The 24,892-nt window shown below is 39.2% G+C and overlaps 1 protein-coding gene across 2 annotated transcripts; it reads left to right on the top strand.

The window, feature by feature from the left end:
- The first annotated feature begins 17,427 nt into the window (after window positions 1-17,427).
- On the top strand, window positions 17,428-24,194 carry LOC124135002 (T-box transcription factor TBX2-like). 2 transcript variants are annotated; one of them, XM_046500155.2, is made up of 6 exons: window positions 17,428-17,859; window positions 19,311-19,578; window positions 21,775-21,921; window positions 22,325-22,401; window positions 22,559-23,671; window positions 23,840-24,194. In XM_046500155.2, the coding sequence occupies exons 1-5, from the start codon at window positions 17,504-17,506 to the stop codon at window positions 23,484-23,486; spliced, it is 1,776 nt and encodes a 591-aa protein (XP_046356111.1). In that variant the 5' UTR covers window positions 17,428-17,503; the 3' UTR covers window positions 23,487-23,671; window positions 23,840-24,194. The 2 variants fall into 2 exon arrangements, with proteins under 2 accessions (XP_046356111.1, XP_046356110.1); XM_046500154.2 differs by having other exon boundaries at window positions 22,559-23,675.
- Window positions 24,195-24,892: the final 698 nt, after the last annotated feature.

Raw genomic sequence — 24,892 nt, 5'->3', positions numbered from 1 at the left:
AATATTGTTTTAAATGAATAAAAACAACACATTCTAAGAAACAATATGTTACAATACCAATATACTGACGTTTTCCTGCACAGGTACCAAAAGGCAAAAATCATATTATTATACTATTGTAAATTGTTTCAACAAGTCAATTTGCATAAGAAATGAGCAACCGCTTGTTGAAATTAACGTCACATTTATTGTTTGTAAGAAATTAGACTTAATTGGTCTTCATAATGAGGTTAGAATTTTCAAACAAAAGTTGTCAAGTTTATGACCTCATGTGCAATACCATGAGGTGGACGGAGATATTTCATTCTGTTGAAATCATTCAACTGTCAAAACGATAAGCCTTTAATTTCAACTTAATTGTTACCAATCGTTGTAAATTAATCCATGATTTCCGTCCACGTACACGTGACTACCAGTCTGACATAAATGCCTGTGAGCGGTACCAAAATTACAATTTGTCTATATCGACATCCGAAACATATTCCGGGGTCACTTAGAAATACGAGTCAATCAAACTTAATCCACTTGAATATGTCAAATCTGTTTAAGAATCGCCCTTTGTCTTTCGCCATCGTTAAACCTGATAGCCTTGATACAATATTCACATGATAAGCGATGAGCGCTTTCAAAAGGTGTCACTGCTTTTACGACATCGTACAACTTAATTGATAGCGACTTATTTCCGGTAGCTCATAATGAAAATGGCGCCGGCGGCTCTAAATTGCAAATGGCGGACGGCGGCCGAGACTATGTCCAGCATATTTTAGTGACCATCGCCCTTCGGCCGCGCGGGGATGTCTCGGGGCTAAGTGTTGGGGGAGGGGCAAGATAGATAAGTCGATTAGAAGGGGAAATTCGTGTCGCCGTATAACTTCAGCGACATGACATCGAATTCCGGTGTCATATTGTCCATAGGCGGCAGTATGGCACTCGCCCTTGGCGTATTTTGCCGGATTTGTAAACAATTAGTCGGTATGTTCGCGAACAATAGCCAGTCAAACAATCAGGCTATCTGTTTATCTACATCGTTTCCGTAATTGACGTACAAGAAGTAACTGGAGCGAGCATGTCGAAAGTTTGCCGTAATTGGTGGTTGTATACACTACATGTAGGAGTTCAACATATTTTTATTCAATTAATCTGGATTTATAAACAAGACAAGAAGGCTTTCTTCATACCTCCCCAATACAAATTATATTCACGAAGGCAATATACAAAGTACAATATACAAATACATGTATATTTGTTGATACATGTTGATAAACTAAATACGTTTAACAGAAGGTAGTGGTCATTAACAACAGCTTGGTGTAATGAGTAGAAGATCAGTATATATGTGGCATTTATTACATACACTAGCTTAAGCCTTTTGGAATAAAGTTTGTGGGAATGTACTGATTTCAAGATATCTAAATTACTTATTTTTGTAAAATTAGTATTTAAATTTCAATATTGTGTTAAGATCAACTCCATCAGAGAATGAGAATAAAAAATTCTTATTTCATTATAAGTGGGACAGAAAAAGAAATAGTGTGATACAATGTCATGTATATATCCACAAGAACATGCTGTATTATTAGAAACATGTTTTTCACATGGATGAGCATTGGAATCACTACAACAAGAATCCCTTAAATTCACCAACATCTTCTGCATTTATACATACATATACATATTCTTATTTGTTTAACATCCGGACGTTAGTAATATGTAATCTTTGCGTCAATATCGTGGGTTTAATCAGCTTAAGTGGTAAAATAAAGCTAAATCAAGAAAGAAAATACTTTGATTATTTAATGCATTTATACAAATTTATAAAGAAAGATGTTATGTTTTCTTTCGGAAACTTTATGCTGAAGATATCCGTTTCTATATAAAAGTGTTGAAGTGTCTTTTTTGCCAAGATCAGGTCTTCATATTTCTGAGATATCGTGGTAGAAGAATAGGTCATATCTCGATAAAAAAAACACGTGTCGTGAATAGGTTTCCTATCTGTAATACGTGTCAGGAATAGTTTTTTTGCGCAATTCTGTAACAACGTGTTGGTAATTGGTCTTCCTATTTCTGTTATAACGTGTTGGGAATAGGTCTTCCTATTTCTGTTATAACGTGTTGGGAATAGGTCTTCCTATTTCTGTTATAACGTGTTGGGAATAGGTCTTCCTATGTCTGTTATAACGTGTCACAAATTAAGTTTTCCCTTTTCTGTTAGAATTAGGTCTTCCCAGTCACAATGACGTGTCAGAAATATTTCGTTCCATTTCCTAAAATCACTAGGAATCATATTGTATCTATTCAAATTATATCGTGTCACTAAGAAATTAACCTACGCTTTTCTGCAGACAGATGGCGTGTCAGGAATACCATCTGTAGACATATCGGTAATAGGTCTACTATTTTTTTATTGACCAGAGAAAAGGGGGAAAAGTTGTTTGGGTACAATAAGTTCTAACTATATACATTGAAATACAAGCAGAACCTCTAATTCCATTCTGTATTATAAAGATCAATACATATCTTAACATTTGCCAGGAACTGTAAATGACAACTAATTCTATGAGATATGAATCCATAACACAACGCCGTTAGGATTTATTTTACACGTGACCATATCATTTTAATATCTTGAAACATTTCTCTTAAACGAAACTCTGGTCGTTATAGTTCACAAATCAATTCGACATGAAATGAAATTACATTTTATATCATTATTTCAAACCTTATACTCACATTACATCAACCCACCATGCAACACGACATCGACTGGAGTTTTTTCATTGTATTAGATATAGCCCTTAGGAAAATATAATTACCGAAACTGATTGACAGGCTGTTATTTCACAATCATCTACTGTTAATGTTGAAATCATAGCAGTAAATCTGTCACTTATTTCGCCAGAGGATACAGAATTCAAATGAAATTAAATATTTCATGCGACCAAATGATGAATTATGCAGTATGATGCTCATGGATGGGTCTTTCAGTATTAAAAGACTTGAGCGTTAAATATCTCGCCGACAATAACTAGGACTGACAATTAAAATGTTGATTGTTGCATAAAATTCGATTTATCTTGAGATCTAAGGATTGTTGTTTCGCAACACTGGTGTGCAGTGAATCGTTTGATAAAACAAGTGCAGCAACAGATATAGTGAAACTTAAGCAGTAAGCCATGTGATAATGCGTGTGTAGTGACCGATGTAGCAATGTGTGTGTAGTGACCTGTGTAGTAATGCGTGTGTAGTGACCCTTGTGTGTAGTGACCGATGTAGTAATGTGTGTGTAGTGACCGATATAGCAATGTGTGTGTAGTGACCGATCTAGTAATGTGTGTGTAGTGCCCGATGTAGTAATGTGTGTGAAGTGACCCGTGTAGTAATATGTGTGTAGTGACGATATAGCAATGTGTGTGTAGTGCCCGATGTAGTAATGTGTGTGTAGTTACCGATATAGCAATGTGTGTGTAGTGCCCGATGTAGTAATGTGTGTGTAGTGACGATCTAGTAATGTGTGTGTAGTGGCCCGTGTAGTAATGTGTGTAGTGACCGATCTAGCAATGTGTGTGTAGTGCCCGATGTAGTAATGTGTGTGTAGTGACCCGTGTAGTAATATGTGTGTAGTGACCCGTGTAGTAATGTGTGTACAGTGACCGATGTAGTAATGTGTGTGGAGTGACCGATGTCGTAATGTGTGTGTAGTGACCTGTGTAGTAATGTATGTGAAGTGACTTGTGTAGTAATGTGTGTGTAGTGGCCGATGTAGTAATGTGTGTGTAGTGACCGATCTAGCAATGTGTGTGTAGTGACCGATGTAGTAATGTGTGTGTAGTGACCCGTGTAGCAATGTGTGTAGTTACCGATGTAGTAATGTGTGTGTAGTGACCCGTGTAGTAATGTGTGTGTAGTGACCGATGTAGTAATGTGTGTAGTGGCAGATGTAGTAATGTGTGTGTACCTGTGTAGTAATGTGTGTACAGTGACCGATGTAGTAATGTGTGTGCAGTGACCCGTGTAGTAATGTGTGTATAGTGACCAATGTTGTTATGTGTGTGTGTGTGTAGTGACCGATCTAGTAATGTGTATGTAGTGACCGATGTTGTAATGTGTGTGTAGTGACCCGTGTAGTAATGTGTGTGAAGTGACCCATGTAGTAATGTGTGTAGTGACCGATGTAGTAATGTGTGTAGTGACCGATGTAGTAATGTGTGTGTAGTGACCCGTGTAGTAATGTGTGAGTAGTGACCGATGTAGTAATGTGTGTAGTGACCCATGTAGTAATGTGTGTGTAGTGACCCGTGTAGTAATGTGTGTACAGTGACCGATGTAGTTATGTGTGTGTAGTGACCGATGTAGTAATGTGTGTGCAGTGACCCGTGTAGTAATGTGTGTGTAGTGACCCGTATAGTAATGTGTGTGTAGTGACCAATGTAGTTATGTGTGTGTGTAGTGACCGATCTAGTAATGTGTATGTAGTGCCCGATGTAGTAATGTGTGTGCGGTGACCCGTGTAGTAATGTGTGTGAAGTGACCCGTGTAGTAATATGTGTGTAGTGACGATATAGCAATGTGTGTGTAGTGCCCGATGTAGTAATGTGTGTGTAGTTACCGATATAGCAATGTGTGTGTAGTGCCCGATGTAGTAATGTGTGTGTAGTGACGATCTAGTAATGTGTGTGTAGTGGCCCGTGTAGTAATGTGTGTAGTGACCGATCTAGCAATGTGTGTGTAGTGCCCGATGTAGTAATGTGTGTGTAGTGACCCGTGTAGTAATATGTGTGTAGTGACCCGTGTAGTAATGTGTGTACAGTGACCGATGTAGTAATGTGTGTGGAGTGACCGATGTCGTAATGTGTGTGTAGTGACCTGTGTAGTAATGTATGTGAAGTGACTTGTGTAGTAATGTGTGTGTAGTGGCCGATGTAGTAATGTGTGTGTAGTGACCGATCTAGCAATGTGTGTGTAGTGACCGATGTAGTAATGTGTGTGTAGTGACCCGTGTAGCAATGTGTGTAGTTACCGATGTAGTAATGTGTGTGTAGTGACCCGTGTAGTAATGTGTGTGTAGTGACCGATGTAGTAATGTGTGTAGTGGCAGATGTAGTAATGTGTGTGTACCTGTGTAGTAATGTGTGTACAGTGACCGATGTAGTAATGTGTGTGCAGTGACCCGTGTAGTAATGTGTGTATAGTGACCAATGTTGTTATGTGTGTGTGTGTGTAGTGACCGATCTAGTAATGTGTATGTAGTGACCGATGTTGTAATGTGTGTGTAGTGACCCGTGTAGTAATGTGTGTGAAGTGACCCATGTAGTAATGTGTGTAGTGACCGATGTAGTAATGTGTGTAGTGACCGATGTAGTAATGTGTGTGTAGTGACCCGTGTAGTAATGTGTGAGTAGTGACCGATGTAGTAATGTGTGTAGTGACCCATGTAGTAATGTGTGTGTAGTGACCCGTGTAGTAATGTGTGTACAGTGACCGATGTAGTTATGTGTGTGTAGTGACCGATGTAGTAATGTGTGTGCAGTGACCCGTGTAGTAATGTGTGTGTAGTGACCCGTATAGTAATGTGTGTGTAGTGACCAATGTAGTTATGTGTGTGTGTAGTGACCGATCTAGTAATGTGTATGTAGTGCCCGATGTAGTAATGTGTGTGCGGTGACCCGTGTAGTAATGTGTGTGTAGTGACCAATGTAGTAAGGTGTGTGTAGTGACCGATCTAGTAATGTGTGTGTAGTGACCAATGTAATAATGTGTGTATGTAGTGACCAATGTAGTAATGTGTGTATGTAGTGACCGATCTAGTAATGTGTATGTAGTGACCAATGTAGTAATGTGTGTGTATGTAGTGACCGATCTAGTAATGTGTGTGTAGTGACCCGTGTAGTAATGTGTGTGTATTGACCAATGTAGTAATGTGTGTATGTAGTGACCGATCTAGTAATGTGTATGTAGTGACCGATCTAGTAATGTGTGTGTAGTGACCCGTGTAGTAATGTGTGTGTAGTGACCAATGTAGTAATGTGTGTGTAGTGACCGATCTAGTAATGTGTGTGTAGTGACCAATGTAGTAATGTGTGCATGTAGTGACCGATCTAGTAATGTGTATGTAGTGACCGATCTAGTAATGTGTATGTAGTGACCGATGTAGTAATGTGTATGTAGTGCTCAATGTAGTAATTTGTGTGTGTAGTGACCAATCTACCAATGTGTGAGTAGTGATCCATGTCGTAATGTGTGTCTGTAGTGACTGATGAAGTAATGTGTGTGTAGTGGCCAATGTAGTAATGTGTGTGTAGTGACCCATGTCGTAATGTGTGTGGGTGTAGTTACCCATGTCGTAATGTGCATGTAGTGACCGATGTAGTAATGTGTGTGTAGTGACCCATGTCGTAATGTGTGTGGGTGTAGTTACCCATGTCGTAATGTGCATGTAGTGACCGATGTAGTAATGTGTGTGTAGTGACCCATGTCGTAATGTGTGTGGGTGTAGTTACCCATGTCGTAATGTGCATGTAGTGACCGATGTAGTAATGTGTGTGTAGTGACCGATGTCGTAATGTGCATGTAGTGACCGATGTAGTAATATGTGTGTGTAGTGACCGATGTAGTAATGTGTGTGTAGTGACCGATGTAGTAATGTGCATGTAGTGACCGATGTAGTAATGTGTGTGGTGACCGATATAGTAATGTGTGTGTAGTGACTCATCTCGTGATATGCATGTAGAGCGAGCGAGCGAGCGAGCGAGTTTGGTTTTACGACGCTTTTAGCAATATTCCAGCAATATCACGGCGGGGGACACCAGAAATGGGCTTCACACATTGTACCCATGTCGGGAATCGAACCCGGGTCTTCTACGCTTTAACCACTAGGCTACCCGACCGCCCCCTATGCATGTAGAGACCGATACACATTACACAGTAATGTGTGTGTAGTGACCCATGTCGTAATATGTGTGTGTGTGTGTGTGTGTGTGTGTGTGTGTGTGTGTGTGTGTGTGTGTGTGTGTGTGTGTGTGTGTGTGTGTGTGTGTGTGTGTGTGTGTGTGTGTGTGTGTTGTGACCCATGTGATTATGTTTGTGTAGAGACCGATGTAGTAATGTGTGTGTAGTGACCCATGTTGTAATGTGCATGTAGAGACCGATGTAGTAATGTGTGTGCAGTGACCCATGTCGTAATGTGCATGTAGAGACCGATGTAGTAATGTGTGTGTTGTGACCCATGTGATTATGTATGCGTAGTGACCGATGTAGTAATGTGTATGTAGTGACCCATGTCGTAATGTGTGTGTGTGTGTGTGTGTGTTGTGACCCATGTGATTATGTTTGTGTAGAGACCGATGTAGTAATGTGTGTGTAGTGACCCATGTCGTAATGTGTGTGTATGTGTGTGTGTTGTGACCTATGTGATTATGTTTGTGTAGAGACCGATGTAGTAATGTGTGTGTAGTGACCCATGTCGTAATTTGTGTGTTGTGACCCATGTGATTATGTGTGTGTAGTGACCCATGTCGTAATGTGCATGTAGAGACCGATGTAGTAATGTGTGTGCAGTGACCCATGTCGTAATGTGTGTGTATGTGTGTGTGTTGTGACCTATGTGATTATGTTTGTGTAGAGACCGATGTAGTAATGTGTGTGTAGTGACCCATGTCGTAATTTGTGTGTTGTGACCCATGTGATTATGTGTGTGTAGTGACCCATGTCGTAATGTGCATGTAGAGACCGATGTAGTAATGTGTGTGCAGTGACCCATGTCGTAATGTGCATGTAGAGACCGATGTAGTAATGTGTGTGTCGTGACCGATGTAGTAATGTGTGTGTGTAGTGACCCATGTCGTAATGTGTGTGTGTTGTGACCCATGTGATTATGTGTGTGTGGTGATCGATGTAGTAATATGTAAGCATTCACACATGTAGTAATGTGTGTGTAGTGACCCATGTCGTAATGTGTGTGTTGTGACCCATGTGATTATGTGTGTGTGTGGTGGCCGATGTAGTAATATGTAAGCATTAACACATGTAGTAATGTGTGTGATGTAACCCTGTAACCCCGTACAGTAACCCCGTACAGTAACCCTTTCAGTAAACCCATACAGTAACCATGTTTATACCCATAACGGAGTTAATGAAAATCGAATGTGCATTTGTGCAAATATCACTTCGCGCGCATCAGTGTATTGTGTACGTCATCTGGACGGCGTTTTCTAAAGGGGACTTCCAAAGGGTAATAAATAATGGGAAGTTAAGAAACTATTACACCAACATGTGTGTCATACTGATTTTACGAAACTTGCGTAAGAATTCATGTGTTACCTCACTCTCACTCGGGAAATACAAAAATTTTGACACTCGTTTCGTAAACTCCGCATAACACATGTCCGCTCATACAATAATCTCTTTGTAGCAAACCTGTATGGCGTCCCCGTGTAACAACCATGCAATAACCAGGTATAGCAACTCGGGGTAGTAGCACTGTATCGTAAGCCGGTGGTAGTTCTGGGAGTCCAACTCACGATCATGGGATCCTGTCACGCCCCAAGGGGCGCGACTCTGCATAGCAAATTGCAGGCTTTAGAGAAATGGGTCCCTCATGTCTCCTTTCACTTTGTTGCATAGCTATAGTCTATAGACTGCCCTAGTACACACTGTAACCTGATAGCGTGTAGACCTTGGGTTGATACTAAAAATCGATGCCGTAGGCGCGTAAATATACGACATCTTGCATTGCGTCAGGCCAGGTAGGCCAAGGCTCGGGTCACACCTGGTGTGAACATTACATATAAAGTGTTCATGTGTTGCTTTTTATGTCCGACGAAACAGTCAAACGAAAGTAAACACCCTTGTTTGGTGGTGGCAAAAAAATGGAACAGGCAAGAAACGGTTATTTGATGGTAAATTTGATACCGGTATAAATGTTGTGTTTCGGATCTAGAGTTTGCGGTATTTCGGCGTCATTATTCAGGGAGTAACGTTTTGATAACGTTTGTAATTATTGGGTCAAGTCCAGTTTTCAAGTGTTTAGTTTCTTTTGCCTTTTTTGAAGTATAAACATGAATACCTTTATACTGTGGACACTCTAGAGTCACATTAAATGCATTTTATTAGAAAATGGCAACCCACAAAGTATCACAGATGTTGCACAGCTGCTATTTAAGGCTGTTTTAGCAATGTTTCTGTTAAACTCACACCAACCAAATCTACATTCGTAATGTATCGGCATAAACATTACGAATACGCAAAACGATGGGGAAAAATAAGCAAGTCTTGTTTGAAGTTTTCATGCACAATAAGCAGCTACGTCGAGCTAAAACAATAATTCATATTTGTATTACTTCATGTACATTGATCTATCACAGAGACTAAACAGCATACTGTCGAATGTGTGAGGCATAACTATTTTAAAAATATCAGAAAATTCAAAATTCAGAATGTATAGGGATCAACGTAAGGTCTCATTTCCTTCGAACTTATATCAAGGTTCCTTTTTCATATCACAGCGACAAAGCGATTTAATTAAACAAATTATTCAAGTCTAGTTTAAGAGGTCCCAGCTATCAAACTAATTTCGCAGCTACTTCAAAATAAATATAAACCTGTTCATATGTGTATAGATTCGTACCAGTGTTCCTATGACAAGACCTAGTGTGAGTCTTAACTGCAAATCACACAGGGAAAACACATCCCCCTGCGGAGGCCCACATTCCGCTCGTCTCTAGGTTTACCCCGTTGTTAACACACAGCATCAGCGCCGCCTTGCTCTCATTGAGATATTTAGACTAGGGATACTAGACGAGCACTTCAGCGAGGCACACAGTGCTTGACATTCAAGTGCTTCAATCAGACCTCGCGTGGCGAGCTTATCTAGACTTGCCGAGGCTTTGTTTTCTTATCTCCAAAGTCCCGACGAAATTTCAGCGTTCGCCAGTTGGCTGCGTGATGTTTATTCTTCTTTAATAAGATTTTGTTTAGCGAGTAAATTATATCATGTATCCATGTCTCATGGTGATGTGTTACTTTGGGAAACGTCTCCGTGATTGGTGTACAATTATCATTTTTGCGAACACCTGTGTCATTATTTGTTTTAGTAGGTCGTTTTGTCATCCCAAGATGACACCTTAACTTCTCACTCGGACTGTATATGTATTAGGTTTCTCGGGGAAAAATAAAGCACTTATACTGATTGTTAATATTTCCCATATATGTGTACAATAGCAGGTAAATTTACTATAATCAACGTTCCATTTGCTATGGGGTTGAAACCCAGATGTGTATATATGAATTTTCACATATTTCTTTCAATGCATTCGAACATTTACAGGATCAATGATGCAGCCCCACTTCCCCTTTCTCACTGTAATAGATTTGAGCATATACAAAAAATAATATTATCAATATCATTCCACAACATCAAAACAGCACCGAAAGTTGTATTGATGTTGTTTACATCGCAACATGAAAACAATCGAGTTTGGACAAGTTGTTTTTTCATAGAAGTACATTGACACTGGGAGATAAATATTGTTGTTTTTTTGTTTTTTTCTATATAGCAACAATTATCACACCTGTACGTGTCAGTTTAAAATGTTGAGTCAGCAATATTCCAGATATATCACGACGGTCTGTAAAGAATCGAGTCTGGGTCCGCTTAAACCAGTGGTTGACAACATGAGCAACGGGGTATTGGTATATAATGAGTCATGTCACCACCCATTCCTCTTTGGTTGGTTATTAAGAAGGGTCCATTCCCATGTCTGGTATGGAAACGAAAAAAACACGAACACGAGGGTTTTGCAATGTATAATTCTTGTCCAATAATAACTCTAAACTTGCCTCGGAACCTTTATAAATCGATATACACTGTCCGGTGTCCTATACGTACTCGCGGGTTTTCCTGAATGCGCGGCCTTCGTTTGATATTGCAACATTGCAACAAACATCAGGTGTCATCGGCAGTGTTGCAGCCATACAGAGACACGTGATGTTGGAGATACGCGAAACGATGCACAGTTATTTCTATAATACATGATACAAAGGTAATTTTAATCAAACACATAAAATATTTATAAAAATGCTATGCGATAAAGGAAATTAATGGTTTTTTTACTTATAACATGTTTTCGAATACGTTTCTCTACCATATGTAAAGATGTAACTTGATTTTGATTCAAAATATATTTCATGAAACGATCAATATAAAAATTCCAGTATTATGTTGGCGTGAGCTTTTACCAAGCATGTGTAGATTATACGTCTTAGGTTATCAGTATTTCATAACAATGTAACGACACATGTAATGCATTGCAATATCTACTAGAGATATTGCGTGACAAAACCATGTTGATTTCAATACATTTCAATCCTTGGCACTAATTGACCACACGTCCTAATTCAAATTAAATCAATTTCAAAACACTTAATGACCGATTAATCCTTCTTAAATTCACACCTCAACGCTAAAACATATTTTTCTTAACCGCCCCGATATAAACATGTCATTTCTGTTCTTCGTGTCAGAAAAATATCATCATCAAATTGTGAAGATTTGCAGAGAGATTAACAGCAGAATATACCGATTCCCAGCTGCATTAGCTCAATGACCTCAGTAAACGATTCCAAAATAATGATCGCCACCCCATGGTGTTCGTAATCCCCCCCTTTCTTGCCCCAACGTTACGAAAGCTCCCCCTCAATCCAGACGTAGGGGTCCCCGCGATTTTACGGCCCTTAAAGTTTACTCTGAGTTTGATAGCGCTGTTCCGCTGTTGCGACCCCATGCGACGTTGCATTAGATGACTGTACATCAAATAAACTGTTACGCAAAGAAACACTGACAGGGCAAGTGGTTAATTTCATTTCACTGTTTCTTTGAGAGGCATTTAGAAGTTTCACTTTGTTATTGATACACTGCCCGTCTTACAAATATCTCATCTTGCGTGACCTTTTCTGTTATGTACATTAAAGTTGCGGTGTATATTTCAAAGAAAGAAGCTGCGAGACTGCACGTTATCGTTTGCCGAAATTGATATCGCTTGTATATTTCATGGTTAGCAGTCAATTGATTCTTAAATGGTAATGTGTATCTTCTCTGAGTGGCATTTTAGAATCTACAGATGCATTTGTGTCTATGGACATAAGCAGGATCTTTTTTCAGAAATGTCTGATACTTCTCTTTTTTGGTATAATATCGTGAAAATACATTAAAACGAAATCCTATTCCACGCTTTATTGAAAAGGTAAGTTTAATTTCCCGTGCATTCAGTGTTATATTTTTTTTACCAATCAGTCAGTTTATTCAACATAAATCACTCACGCGGGTAAAGAGATTATTATAATAAATACATATATACACATATGTAATTCAAGATGGCTGTTAATATGTATGTACCTGTACATTCTTCAGAGAATCGCATTTGGTAGAATTGTACTTAATTTTGACAATGGCATCAAATCTTTTAATCTTGTTAAAATGACATATCCCCATATTAACCTTAAGATTAATTATCTCCCTCTAGTTAATACTCTCTCAAAATGTGTGATAGTCTTACACAAATTGTTGTTTTAAAATGTGAGACAAATTATTATTTTCTGTAACTATTTTTCCTGTGACTTTATTAACTGTTTGATTGGCATTCTAGAAGTTGGCAGTAAGTAAGAAAACATACTACTTTATCGACAACAACAATAAACCAGAAGTTGTGTTTTCTCTGACTTTATCATGAACTTACATTCATTCATAAGACATTTATGGATGTTCACATTATATCAAATTAAGTATTTGGATGGACCATATAACAATCTTTCTGTAAATGACTAAAGTTAATCGGTTCACATGCTCTAATGCCGACTCCCCAACCCTCATTGCCTAGGTTTTAAGGTTAATCCCTATCAAATTTCAGAACGTATGCCGCAAAACCTCCCCTCCTTCACAGTGGACCCCTAGGGTCTTAAATCCGACCCCACCTGCATGTCTGCTAAACATGGTTGTAATGACTCTCTTCTGTACCCCTTTCTTTTGTCGTGTGGCGAGATACCTCGCCCACAGCAGGGAGCTCGCTGATTAACCGCCCGTGCTGTTACAAGGCACTGTTACCTGGCAAATAACCGGTAGCTTTATGCAATGCAGTGATTCGGGAGATACTGGGCTCGTAAACAGTGCTAGGGTACCTGGTACTTGCTAATGTCTGGACATGTGGCTTTTGGTAGGGAAACGAAATTAATCAGATGTATCAATCTATTCACCTATTTTGTGTGTATATCTAAAGTCATAAACCAAAGCTATTGACCCAAACTCACATAATAGTTCAAATTATTTTATTTATTTTATAAAGAGTATATTACCTTCTAGAATAAAAATATTACATGAACCAGCAGATATTAAATGATCAGAGAGAAACTGAATGTACATTTCTTTCTAAAACATGATTCTTTTCACAAATGTACACGTTGTTGATTGGACATCTGTACATGAAGAGGGATAGATGGACGGGTCCTACTATAAATTATCACAGGGCATATCGGGTGTCAATTGATTTTTCAATATTTAGATTGAAATCTATATTTCCAAAATGTGATTTCGATAAATTTCAAACATGACTCATATATTCTCACTTAGGTGTTAAAAATAAAGTGTGTATCTCACGCCGCCTCTGAAATAAATATCACACTAACAGTTGCATAGCAACTCTAGCAACATGTCAAGTCTGCTCACTGACAAAATACTGATTAATAGCGCCTGTCGGTTTTTTGGCAAATTAAAAAAAATATCGTAATTACCTTATCTGTTCTTAGGACCACAAAATTCTCAAATAGCATAATTAGGTGGTTATTGCGAATCCAATTACGACTGAAGATTCACCGAAATAATCCCTACTCGTTGTCTATCTTGTTGACAAATACACGTCAACGAGGAGTCAATGACAACGCTTGGCTTGATTGACAAAGAAAAGATATAGACAAGATCTATCAAGTGAAAACATTCAGGTTCGTGATCGTGAGTAGTTTTCAGTGGGGGTTGTGAAATTAGCCAAATTAGCATTTTCTCCCTAATCTGTAATTTACGACCTATTGTCAAAAACAAACAAACCCAGATACATTGCGCGACGGAGTGGCGCGGGGCTTTGAAGTTTGCTCGAGAAACAATGTCGATTGCAAGAAAAACACACAATAAAATCGACTGAAGTGAAAATTAGTCAATCAGTTACCCTTGCTGTCAAAACAATTCTATCAAACAGGCGATAAATGTGATAGACTGATTGTGCGAGTTCACCGAGACGGTATGCTAATATCAAGGGAGAAGGCGCCAGTTTAAACCTGATGTTGTTAGAGTAATTCGCCCGCCTCGAAAAGAAATGTGTAGTCGTGTAGATTACTCAGTTAGAGCCCGCTTACTGATTAAATACGAAGCACATTCGAAACAGTTAAAACCAATAATTTAGTAAGCACATAAAAATCCAAATTTACTTTTTTGTTTCAAACATTACATATAATTAAACTGATATTACTTACATTTCTTTAAAATAATTGCTACAATTTTACTTTACTGAGTAAAAACATAAAAGCCTACACGTTTCACAAATAGTTCTTTTGAAGACAGGCAGATCAGTCAGTGATGATGCAGCCCTGAAATGTCGTTTTAAATAATAAAAGAGTAAGGCTTTAAGCTATCCATTAAAGGCTCATAGTCTTCCAAACTCCAAATACCTACCAAAGACTTCAATGTATGTATTTTGCATTGGCTTTAAAATAACGTTGCAGTAACGGTTTTGGAACGTGGGTTGTTGCAACAGGAATTAAAGAATAATTGCAATATATATATTTTTTTTTTTAAAAAAGAGATGATTTGAAGGATTTTTGTGACTTATGTTTTTTTAGAAATGCGTCCAGCAACTGGTAGTCTGAGCTACTCTAACAATACCCAGCGATGTTAATCGGGTGCAAATCAGTTCAGTTCGAGATCGAAAACATTCGTTTTCGAAACGAAATTTAAGCCACAAATACCTAATTTTAGTAAAAATCCTGTTTTAAATGACATGTTAAATAGATATAACTTAATATCATTTCCAAAACAGTTGGTTCTCATAGTCAAACACTGATTATGTTATCCGGGTTGAAAGATGTTGAGAGATGTCAATACTAGTAATGTATATCTGGTGACTTTAGTATATAGCAGGAGTAAATGTATTGTCAATGTTACTGTATAATCAAGTTGCAAATGGTTAATTTCGTCCTTAATGTCACTGTGCATTTGAAACAGTGAATTGTCAATAGCTTTGCACATTGATAGGATGTGCTGTTGATTGACAGTAAGGAAACTGACATGTTTACGACAATGGATGAAATCCCTTACAGTCAATGCAGGACTTGAGGCAATGACTCATTATGCTATTGTCTCGTGCGATTAATGAAAGTCTAGTGTCATTAGTGACAACGGCTGTTCACCAAACGTGTGCTCTCCCAAATTCATTACGAAATTAGAGGATTTTGATTAATTTTATGACATCATTTTCACAACAATTGGAACTATATTAAAATATCTTTCTGGAGTAAATATGTACTCTATCATCGAACTCCGCCACATACCAAAGAAAATGGTGGTAGTACATTTTATTAATATGCACTGCATGTAATGTTTCGTTAAAAGTGTAAAAAGCTGACTGACGTGTCAAGTCATTTAACTAACGAACATAAAATAACACTAATATCTATAATTGCACATAATCGTACAGTGGTAACGTTGACGTAAATGGAATAATGAAATTAATGAAACTATTGGTATACACAGTTTCACCGCAGATGGAATGAAAAACTGAGAAACAACAACGAAAAACTTTCGTTTTGTTAAAGGTGTTGAATGAGAATTTAGTGAACAAAACACGTCTTTCATACACCTTTCAATCGTTTCTTCTCATCTGTGGGGTTATTATTCGAGGCTTTGGGGTCTAAATCCGCAACTTTCTCGCTCCTAACGGGCGAGCAGTGTATATAACTGGCATTATCAAGCCTGCTATTAAGGGCTTAGGGTCTGTAGGGACCTCAGTGGCGACATAGGTATAAAAACAAATAGGGGAGAGAATAGCTTGTTTCCCACCTGAACGGACATCGAACAAATTGCTCATTCGGCCGGCTCAGCCCGGCGCCAGATAGATTGAGAGCAAGCACCCGACTATTCATGGTTTTGAAACTTATAAAGAAAAGTCACACCTTTGGTGTTTTAGCCATAAAGTACTAATTAGGCGAATGTTGAAATGATCAACAGCGATTAGTGCCGTGACAAAAGAAAATCCTTGCCGAACCGTGACACAGCCGCTAATTACTTATCTCATTTGTAAGCCGTAATATATGTGTGAGACGAAATCGCTCAGCAATCCTTTTTATTGAACTCTCAAACTGACGCCACAGTGGCTGAAACCTCTCGCAACATGTCTGATAGTTGAAATCACACAGTCTGAACGAGAGTAAAATTTACATCCGATTCACAAGACCACCGAAACATCACATACCGAAAATGTTGAAAAACCTAGTGTCATATAATTTTAAAAAAAAAATCATTTTAACTACGACTTGTGACAATAAAGCCGTTTGCTGTTAACATGCAATACACATATCTCGATTTCAGTCATTTGTGAATTAAAAAGAGTCACTCATAGGTTGTATAGGCTCTGTTCTACGTTGATGAAATATACACATCTGGGGCCCGGCGCTAGCTGATTATTTATGAGTAGCCATATTTTACAGACTGGCGCCGTAGCCCCTCACAAATGCACGCGACATGGGCAACCTTTTATGAAGCGCCGTATATCCAGTAGAAGTCGCAATATTATACATTTTTCCCGTTGCCCTTGTTAGGACTGTCCAGCACTAAAGTCTTAATAAAACCTGCGACTGTTTAAATGTCGTAAGATATCCCAACCCGCTCTGCTTCAAGGGGATTAAACCCAAATGTAAACAGCGCTATGCTTGTCGTCAGAGTCGATAGCTCTACATAAAAATGTCAATCAAGTTGTGGGGGGCTGGGCTTGATAGTCTTCAAACAGCTCCAGATAAAACAAGCTTGAAAAAAATCCATACGTTTGTGAGTGAATGCTTTGTTTAAAAATGTCTCGCCAAAATCTTTCTCTATCTATCGGGACTTCGAGTACTGGGGCCGATAAGCCATATTGTCGATGGGTTAATTAATACATTACTACGAGACGCGCTGAAGGAGTGTCAAACCCAAGTGTTGACATACTGTCAGGCTTGATAAAGAACTCGGAGATCGCAGACAGACAGTCTAGCCTGTCCATCACGCCCGGAAAAGACCACGCCCCCTCGCGCTCTCATTGGTCAGGCGCAGCGCCTAAGCCAATCAATGCGTGATGAGATTAGCGTGTGGAGGGCTGTTCATACGATGGCGACAGTAATGAACCCTTGTGGCGTCGGCTTTGACAGGCTGGATATATAGCGGCTACGCTCTAGCTTTCAACATTCAGTTGCTCTCTCGCTCTCTAGCGCAGCACAGCACATGTTGGTTCAAACACGACCGGAGAGTACCAACATGGCATACAATCCTTTCCTCATGCATCGACCTGTGGAGTACGGTGTTAGCTCCATGCTTCACCAGCCACAGTACCTCTCCCCCCATATGTCTCTGCCCCACCCTGGACTCGCTGCATCGATGCTAGGCAAGCAGTTCGGACGGTCGGGGATGAATCCTGCCGATCTTCTCTCTCATCATGATCCGTACCGATCACTGCGAGGAATGGAAGCCGTTCAGGATGTCGACGTACAGGATGATCCTAACGTCGAGTTGGAAGCTATGGATCTCTGGGAACAGTTTCACAAATACGGCACGGAAATGGTTATTACCAAATCGGGAAGGTAGGTGTCCCGTATGTTGTAACTGTGAACATGTTTACGAAATGTGACTGCGAAATATACATACGCCGAATGTCAAAGTGAGTCACTCGTGGCGTGTGTATATTGTGTATGTTTTGTGAAAAAAGTGTTATTAACATTGCAACCGCTAGATTTATTTTATTGTACATAATTTAGTTGTATTGGTGATTATCGCAGGGTAATTATGATACACGTTACGTTTGAAAGGCAATTTATAAAAGAATATACCTTTGTTGGAGCTGAATTTATTGTTGATCAGTTTTAAAATGTCATTCAGTCTTAAATATAACGAACCAAATCTGCGTTTATGACATTGTTTACTTGACTTCTGATAAACAAGACTTATTTATATAGATATAGATAGAGTATGATTTTCAGAATATAAATTAATTAGTATTGTTTAACTTAGTATTCATATACATTCATAAGAAATAGAAGAAAACATTTCCTATTTTACTATTTCCCATATAATAACAAAGACTGTGATGTAAACACCATTTCTATTTTTTTTTAAAAAAGCTCGATAAACATTAGCCTGCAAGTGTAAACTTTAAATCATAATCTCGCATTGTGGGTGGTAGTTCTTGAGAAAGGAAATCTTCGAATAAATCTTTCAGAGTATTCCTCTTTGCACAAAACAACCCGACATTGAGACAGCTAACTAATAAAGTGGCGAGTCCCATAAAGTGTGGCGCCTGGCGAATAGATATCTTGCTAAATCTGGCGTAGTTTCCATGTAACATCGCCGTGTTTTCCGCCAAAGGAGCTGCGAATTCACAGCAGGCTGTATTATATCAACACCATCTTTTTCAATGAAGCGAACGAAGGTCCGAGCAGTCGGACAAAATCGCCGTAGAGTTTATGTTGTGAAACGAGCATTGCAAGTTCGCGACATGAGCGCGTCACAAAGTCGGGAAGTTGTGATAAAGAATGGAGCTTGTCGGGACGCTCACTGCCCTATCTGGTTTGGGCGATTAGGGAGAATATTAAAGGTCCTTTCTCGATACAAACCGCTTATCAAGCTCATCAGCGAAACATTGAAATTTATCAGGCCTATAGCGCCAGCCAAATGGATGGTGTACCTATAATGTTTCAAGTCCCATGCGACGAGTGTGGCTACTATCTTTGTAATTTTGTAGACAACTAATTGTGCTTGTCATCTAAACGAATCAGTTAACAGGGGACTTTTGCCTTGTTGTTAATGTAGATTATTGATATAACTTCTAATGAGATATTATCCAGTCGTGCGGAGAAACCGTAGATATAGACGCAGCTTTGGGAATTTGATAAGAAGCAAAGGCGATAAATAAGGAGAGAATGGAAATACAAATCGACAGAAATGTATATATATTTACTTCCAAAGCGAATAATATTTATTGCAAACCTTTATATTTTTAAATTTTGAAACTAAACCTATTTTATTCAAATTTCAGGCGCTTGTTTCCTGGATTTCGCGTGAAATTGTCTGGCTTGGACAAAAAATCCAAATACATACTGCTGATGGATGTCGTTCCCGTCGACGACTGCCGCTACAAATTCCACAACGGTAAATGGACAGTGGCCGGCAAAGCTGACCCCGAGATGCCCAAGAGGATGTACATCCACCCCGACTCCCCCAGCACCGGGGAACAGTGGATGCAGAAGGCGATATCCTTCCACAAGCTGAAGCTCACAAACAACATTTCGGACAAACACGGATTTGTAAGTGATCTTTGGATTAATAATTATTTTTAATTTTAATAACGACAGTTAATACACAAACTGAATCAATCGCCATAGAAAAAAATCTGATCATCGAGATACAACGAATGATATTAAATATTAAGTGCACTTTGTTTAGACAAAGCTATTTGGAAACCCCGTTATTGTTTTTAATCAGTATTGCGTGGCATTACACTTTGGAAACATGATCAAATATCTTCATTCGGAGTTAGTTAACGTGTTAAAAGACTTTCGATAACCCACGTCAATGACTACTAACAAACTAGCTGTTAGCTTCATAATGACAGAGGCAGGGTTTAGAACAGCAAATCATCGGTCAAGTCACTTAGTACGAGAGTCTGGGAAGATCCCTTTGTATTCTGCCATGCATCGTTGAACATGACTTGGCTTGTCAATAAGCCGTAATTATTTGATATTAATTTGTCTTTGTAACTTACATTACATCGTTCGCCGAAAAGTGCCATGACAATTAACGCTCTAAAAAGTGGTGACGTCATGATTGGCACTTTATATATAGCAGAACTGCAGGAACATTTGTCCAAATGATATTGCAATTATCTAAATTACTAATTTCATGTAATAACACATCAATTTGTTAATTTAGTATGATAAGTTGTCGATTTCGTATGATAACTTGTCGATTTCAGATTAAAAGTTGTCGATTTCATCGTAGGTGAAATGTACACCGAAACGTACGCCGTGATATAGTGTCTGGCAATGATTAATATACCCTGAGGGAGTGCCTCATTGATTAGACATAAATGTTACATATTACTGTAAGTAGTACAGTTCTACATTCATTGGGCGAGTAGTGTCGGCATAGAAGATGCTTTGACCCTTTGCTCAGTCGTGTGTAAAAATACATGCGATTGTCTATTTCGCCTGTCATAGATTGATATTGCCTGGCTGGAGTGAGGGGGCAGTTCGTGCAATGTACATTAGATAAAGGGATACATCAACGAACTCGTTGACATGCGCTTGCACTCGAAGACAAAAGGTGTACGTTCTTGTTACAGTCATTGCATCAGGGAATGTAAACGGGTTGCTAGAGTCATAGTTTTCGATCACAAACCGTGAAAACATTGACACTATAAACAAAACAATCTGTCATTGTATATATCCAACGGGCATTTAGCACAACGCGACTTAATTAATTTTCTCGCCAAGCTACAGGGTCCCACAACGCACTTTCACACGGTCTCTCTCAACATGTTTATTTGTGAATAATTATTGTATACATTGTCACGTTGTCTACACGTGTAGGCAAGGGTAGAAGATGTAGATTACAGATATATATCGTTCTTGCTTTCTGCCGCTGTTGATAGATAACAAGGATAGAGCGGAACTTTTTCGCCCTCATATTCAACCTATATCGCTCATTGTGGCGACGCGTAGACGCGGTCGTAAGCGGTCCTCGTAGCCTTCTTAGAACTAAGAGCATTTTGACGGAAATAACAGCTTGTATCAGGCAATAGATGTTTCCTTAGATGCAGTATATCATCCCCAAGCTTCCTCGAATACCGATATACACTGAGCGCGAAGTGAAATGTACACATAACACTTTGAAATGAACAAGCTGATGTCTCGATAGCTGTCTCTGTTTATAATGGCATTTGTCGTGTGAGATTTCAAAAAGAGCAAAGCCCTTCAGCGAAATACACCAAAATACTCCGACTATTTGCCAAGGAAATATTTTCCATATGTGTAGTAAGGCCACAGTGACATGAAATCGACAATTTGTTTTATTTAACATTGACACTGTAATAACACTATGAATCGAGACAGTAAGATGAAATCGACACGATACTGACAACTGTTTTACAGTCAATATTGAAATCGACAATCGACATGAAATCAACCATTTCTTGTATTAATAACACACAGTAAAATGAAATCGACATGATATTGACAACAGTCGATAACAAAATAACGCAGGTCTTCAATGCCATAGGCGACCAATCCCTGTGTTCCTGTATATATGAGTGTTAACAGGCCAGTATGGACGATCGATAAATGCTATATCTATGCCCTTACTTGACACCTTCCAATGCTCTATAATGGGAAGCGTGCGGATCAACTGAGACGCGATGTGGGTATTGATTGAAGCTCCGCACCGGATTAACACCGCCAGTACTTGTCCAATTGCCTAATCAGATGAATATTTTATTATTTCAGACAATTCTCAACTCGATGCACAAGTACCAGCCTCGTTTCCATCTTGTCCGTGCCAGCGATCTGCTTCGACTGCCATACAGCTCAAGCAAGACGTTTGTGTTCCCAGAAACTCAGTTTATAGCCGTGACTGCCTATCAAAATGAAAAGGTAAAAGAAAAGGGATACATACATTATTCAGTTATATAACAAACTGTATTTTATATTAAATTATTAAATAAAATTTAATATAAAAACATTAACAAGCAACATATCCTCCAACAAAGCTGATTCTTCTTTCATCGAACAATCAATTACACTCCATTTTTAAAGAGATATTGGTGTTAATTTTGTTACTTAAACCTATCAGTATGATTACTTACTAGCATATTTATCCGTGTCAAAACGCTCATATAATATGTAGGGAGAACGCCTCGGGGTATTTGAACATGAGAGGAAATATTATGAGATCTGTAAGGTGTTAACGCTGGCCTCTTTGAAGGGTGAGCTTAGATGATAATCAGACTGGCGCCAGTCTACCTCGAGGACTCATATTTACTACTTGACATTCCAGATCACCAAGCTGAAGATTGACCACAATCCCTTTGCAAAAGGCTTCCGGGAAAATGGCGGCGGTAGCAAGGTTAAACGGTATGTATTGAAATCAACACTCGTAAAATAAACAACACCAATTTTTACGCACTGTAATCTTATTATTTATCGACGAAATGGTGAAATATTATTAGATATGTAATTAATTTTACAATTAATATGGAAATAACTTAATGATTGGTGCTTTATTTTTTAGGCCACTGGGCTCCTCAAAGTCAGAGCATGAAACGTCCTCACTAGAAGGAAGCCACACCGACGATGATGACGAGATCTGCGTTGATGATGCTGACGACCTCTCGACCAGCAAGAGTGTGTCGGAAGTCGAGGACAGCCTCGTGAGCGAGAAGCGAGAGGAGATTGAAGATGATAGACTAGCGGACACACGAAACAGAGAGCAGGACACGTCAAGCGACATCGGATCAAGTGATGTCAGCAAATGTGACGTCAGTGACAGTGAATCTGAAAAAGACAGTGTTGTGAAAGAAAGTCCCCCAAAGAGACAAAGACTCATTGAAGAGACGAAGGAAAATGTCAAGGACCATTCTGTCGCTAGCCTGCTCAAGCCGAGCGAGTCTAAACACACGCACAACCCCGTAAAAGAACTTAAAAGCCCACCAAATGTTACAGTGTGTCAACGATCCATGAACAATCCATTTTTCCCCGTCCATACATCCTCTCTGTATCCATCAACCAGTTCAGCATTCCATCATCCACTCAGTTCCATCTTCCTCAACTCTGCCGCACATGCGCAGCTGAGAAATCCGCTTCTGTCAACGTCGGCGTATGGAGTGCCATCATCATCGTCTCATCCGCTCTTCGCACAGCAGCTTGCCATGTCCCAACTTGCGCTTGCTCAGCGTTACTCATTCTCTTCCGGTCTGACCGGAAACATGGGTCCCGTATTCTCGTCACACTCGTCCAACTCGAGATTTCAACCATACGGTCTGTCACCCATGACGTCACCAGTGGTAGGCAGAAGTCCTTCAAGTCCGAACTCAACCCATTCATCGTCTCCAAGTCTCTCTCCAGCCGGAAGCACCTCACCTGGCTCAGTCATCAGTCCCGTTCCTGTGCGAGATTTCACGAGAGGTCATTCCCTCTCCCCTGATCACCTTTCAGCATGAGATTAACGTTAAGCTGTGTTCATAGTGCTCAATGTACTTGTGTGTGTGGTTCAGCAACTGTGGAACATTCTCCCTGTGTTTGTTTATCGATGGCGTCAATTGCTCCAAAAATCCCTTACTGGATGTCCGAGTCTACACCGATGTTAAATGATGGAGGTTCAAAACCGGCGACGTCGAAAATAATAGTAGGTATGTATACCAACATTTATATGACTATTTTCAACACTGCTACAGAATTCATATCACGTAAGATCATTAATAATCATGGATATAAGACAATGAAATGTTTCAGATAATATAATCATAATATATTTTTTACAAAATTTCTTATAATCTCATTTTTGTTTTTTCAGATGTTTCTTCACAGTATTCCTAGTCAAGGGAGATAGGCCTTTCCGGTTCCGTGGGTCACGTGGTCTGTCAACTTCCGATTCAAGCGCGGGCGCTAGATGTACTGAAAATTGGTGCTTTAGATTACGGGTGTGCAAAATAGACCGCCGAGTTCTCATTATCCGTCTTTGGTCCAAATTAACGACCTTTGATCCCTTGGAGCCAACAGTCTGAAGACTATGGCGCGAAATAGTGCGTGCAATAGGATATTAAATATGTTGTTATTGTTGTTACAGTAATTTAATTAATGTATATTGATGACGAATGCGCAAAGAGTATTTTTTCTGACTTGACTGAATAAATGTCACAGGATATGTATTACATTGGTTTGTGGTTGATTTTTCTCGTTCCTTTGAAGTCTGATTAAGTGTTGATCTTTGACCCTCTGGAAATTACAGTAATTGTTACTGGTAAGAATGAACGCTTTGCCTGTGGTTTGTCGTGGCTCTGTGTTTTTAGGTGCATATATCAAGTGGGGGACCACTGACGGTTCGCTTCTGATGTTTGGAGAAAGAATTATTACATGAGTGAATAATTTATTTGTAGTATTGTTCTCCCGTCATCGCCTCCTGTTGAAAAACGTGCGACTATAATAATTCATGCGGAGATTTCTCCGATAACGTAGGCACGGCATAAAGAATGGGAAACAGTGTTTTGAAGGAATGCTAAATATGTAACAGAAGGTGCCTTCAGGTCCCTCCGGAGCATCGTTTCCGGATGCAGAGCTGACGCATCTAGTACATGTATATTTTCTAAGAAAAAGGTGAAGTTTAGGACGAATGGACATTTACAAAAATATGAAAAGATATTATTTCAAGTCTTTGAAAGGCATTTTACACATAAGGAAAAGAATATATGGATGTCAACTTCTTTATTATGAGGAACACAACGTTTCGGAGTATATCCGTACGTGCCTACTCCTTCATCAGGTGAATAAATACACAGACAGAGCATATGTATGCACGGGGTGCCCCCGGTTTGCACATGTAAGAACAACAAAAGTAATAAGATTACAA

This window comes from Haliotis rufescens, unplaced genomic scaffold, assembly GCF_023055435.1.
Source record: "Haliotis rufescens isolate VD_foot unplaced genomic scaffold, xgHalRufe1.0.p SCAF_15, whole genome shotgun sequence".
In the NCBI taxonomy this organism is placed as follows: domain Eukaryota; kingdom Metazoa; phylum Mollusca; class Gastropoda; order Lepetellida; family Haliotidae; genus Haliotis; species Haliotis rufescens.
Note: the sequence above shows the minus strand (reverse complement) of the source record. Positions and strands in the feature narration are given on the sequence as shown.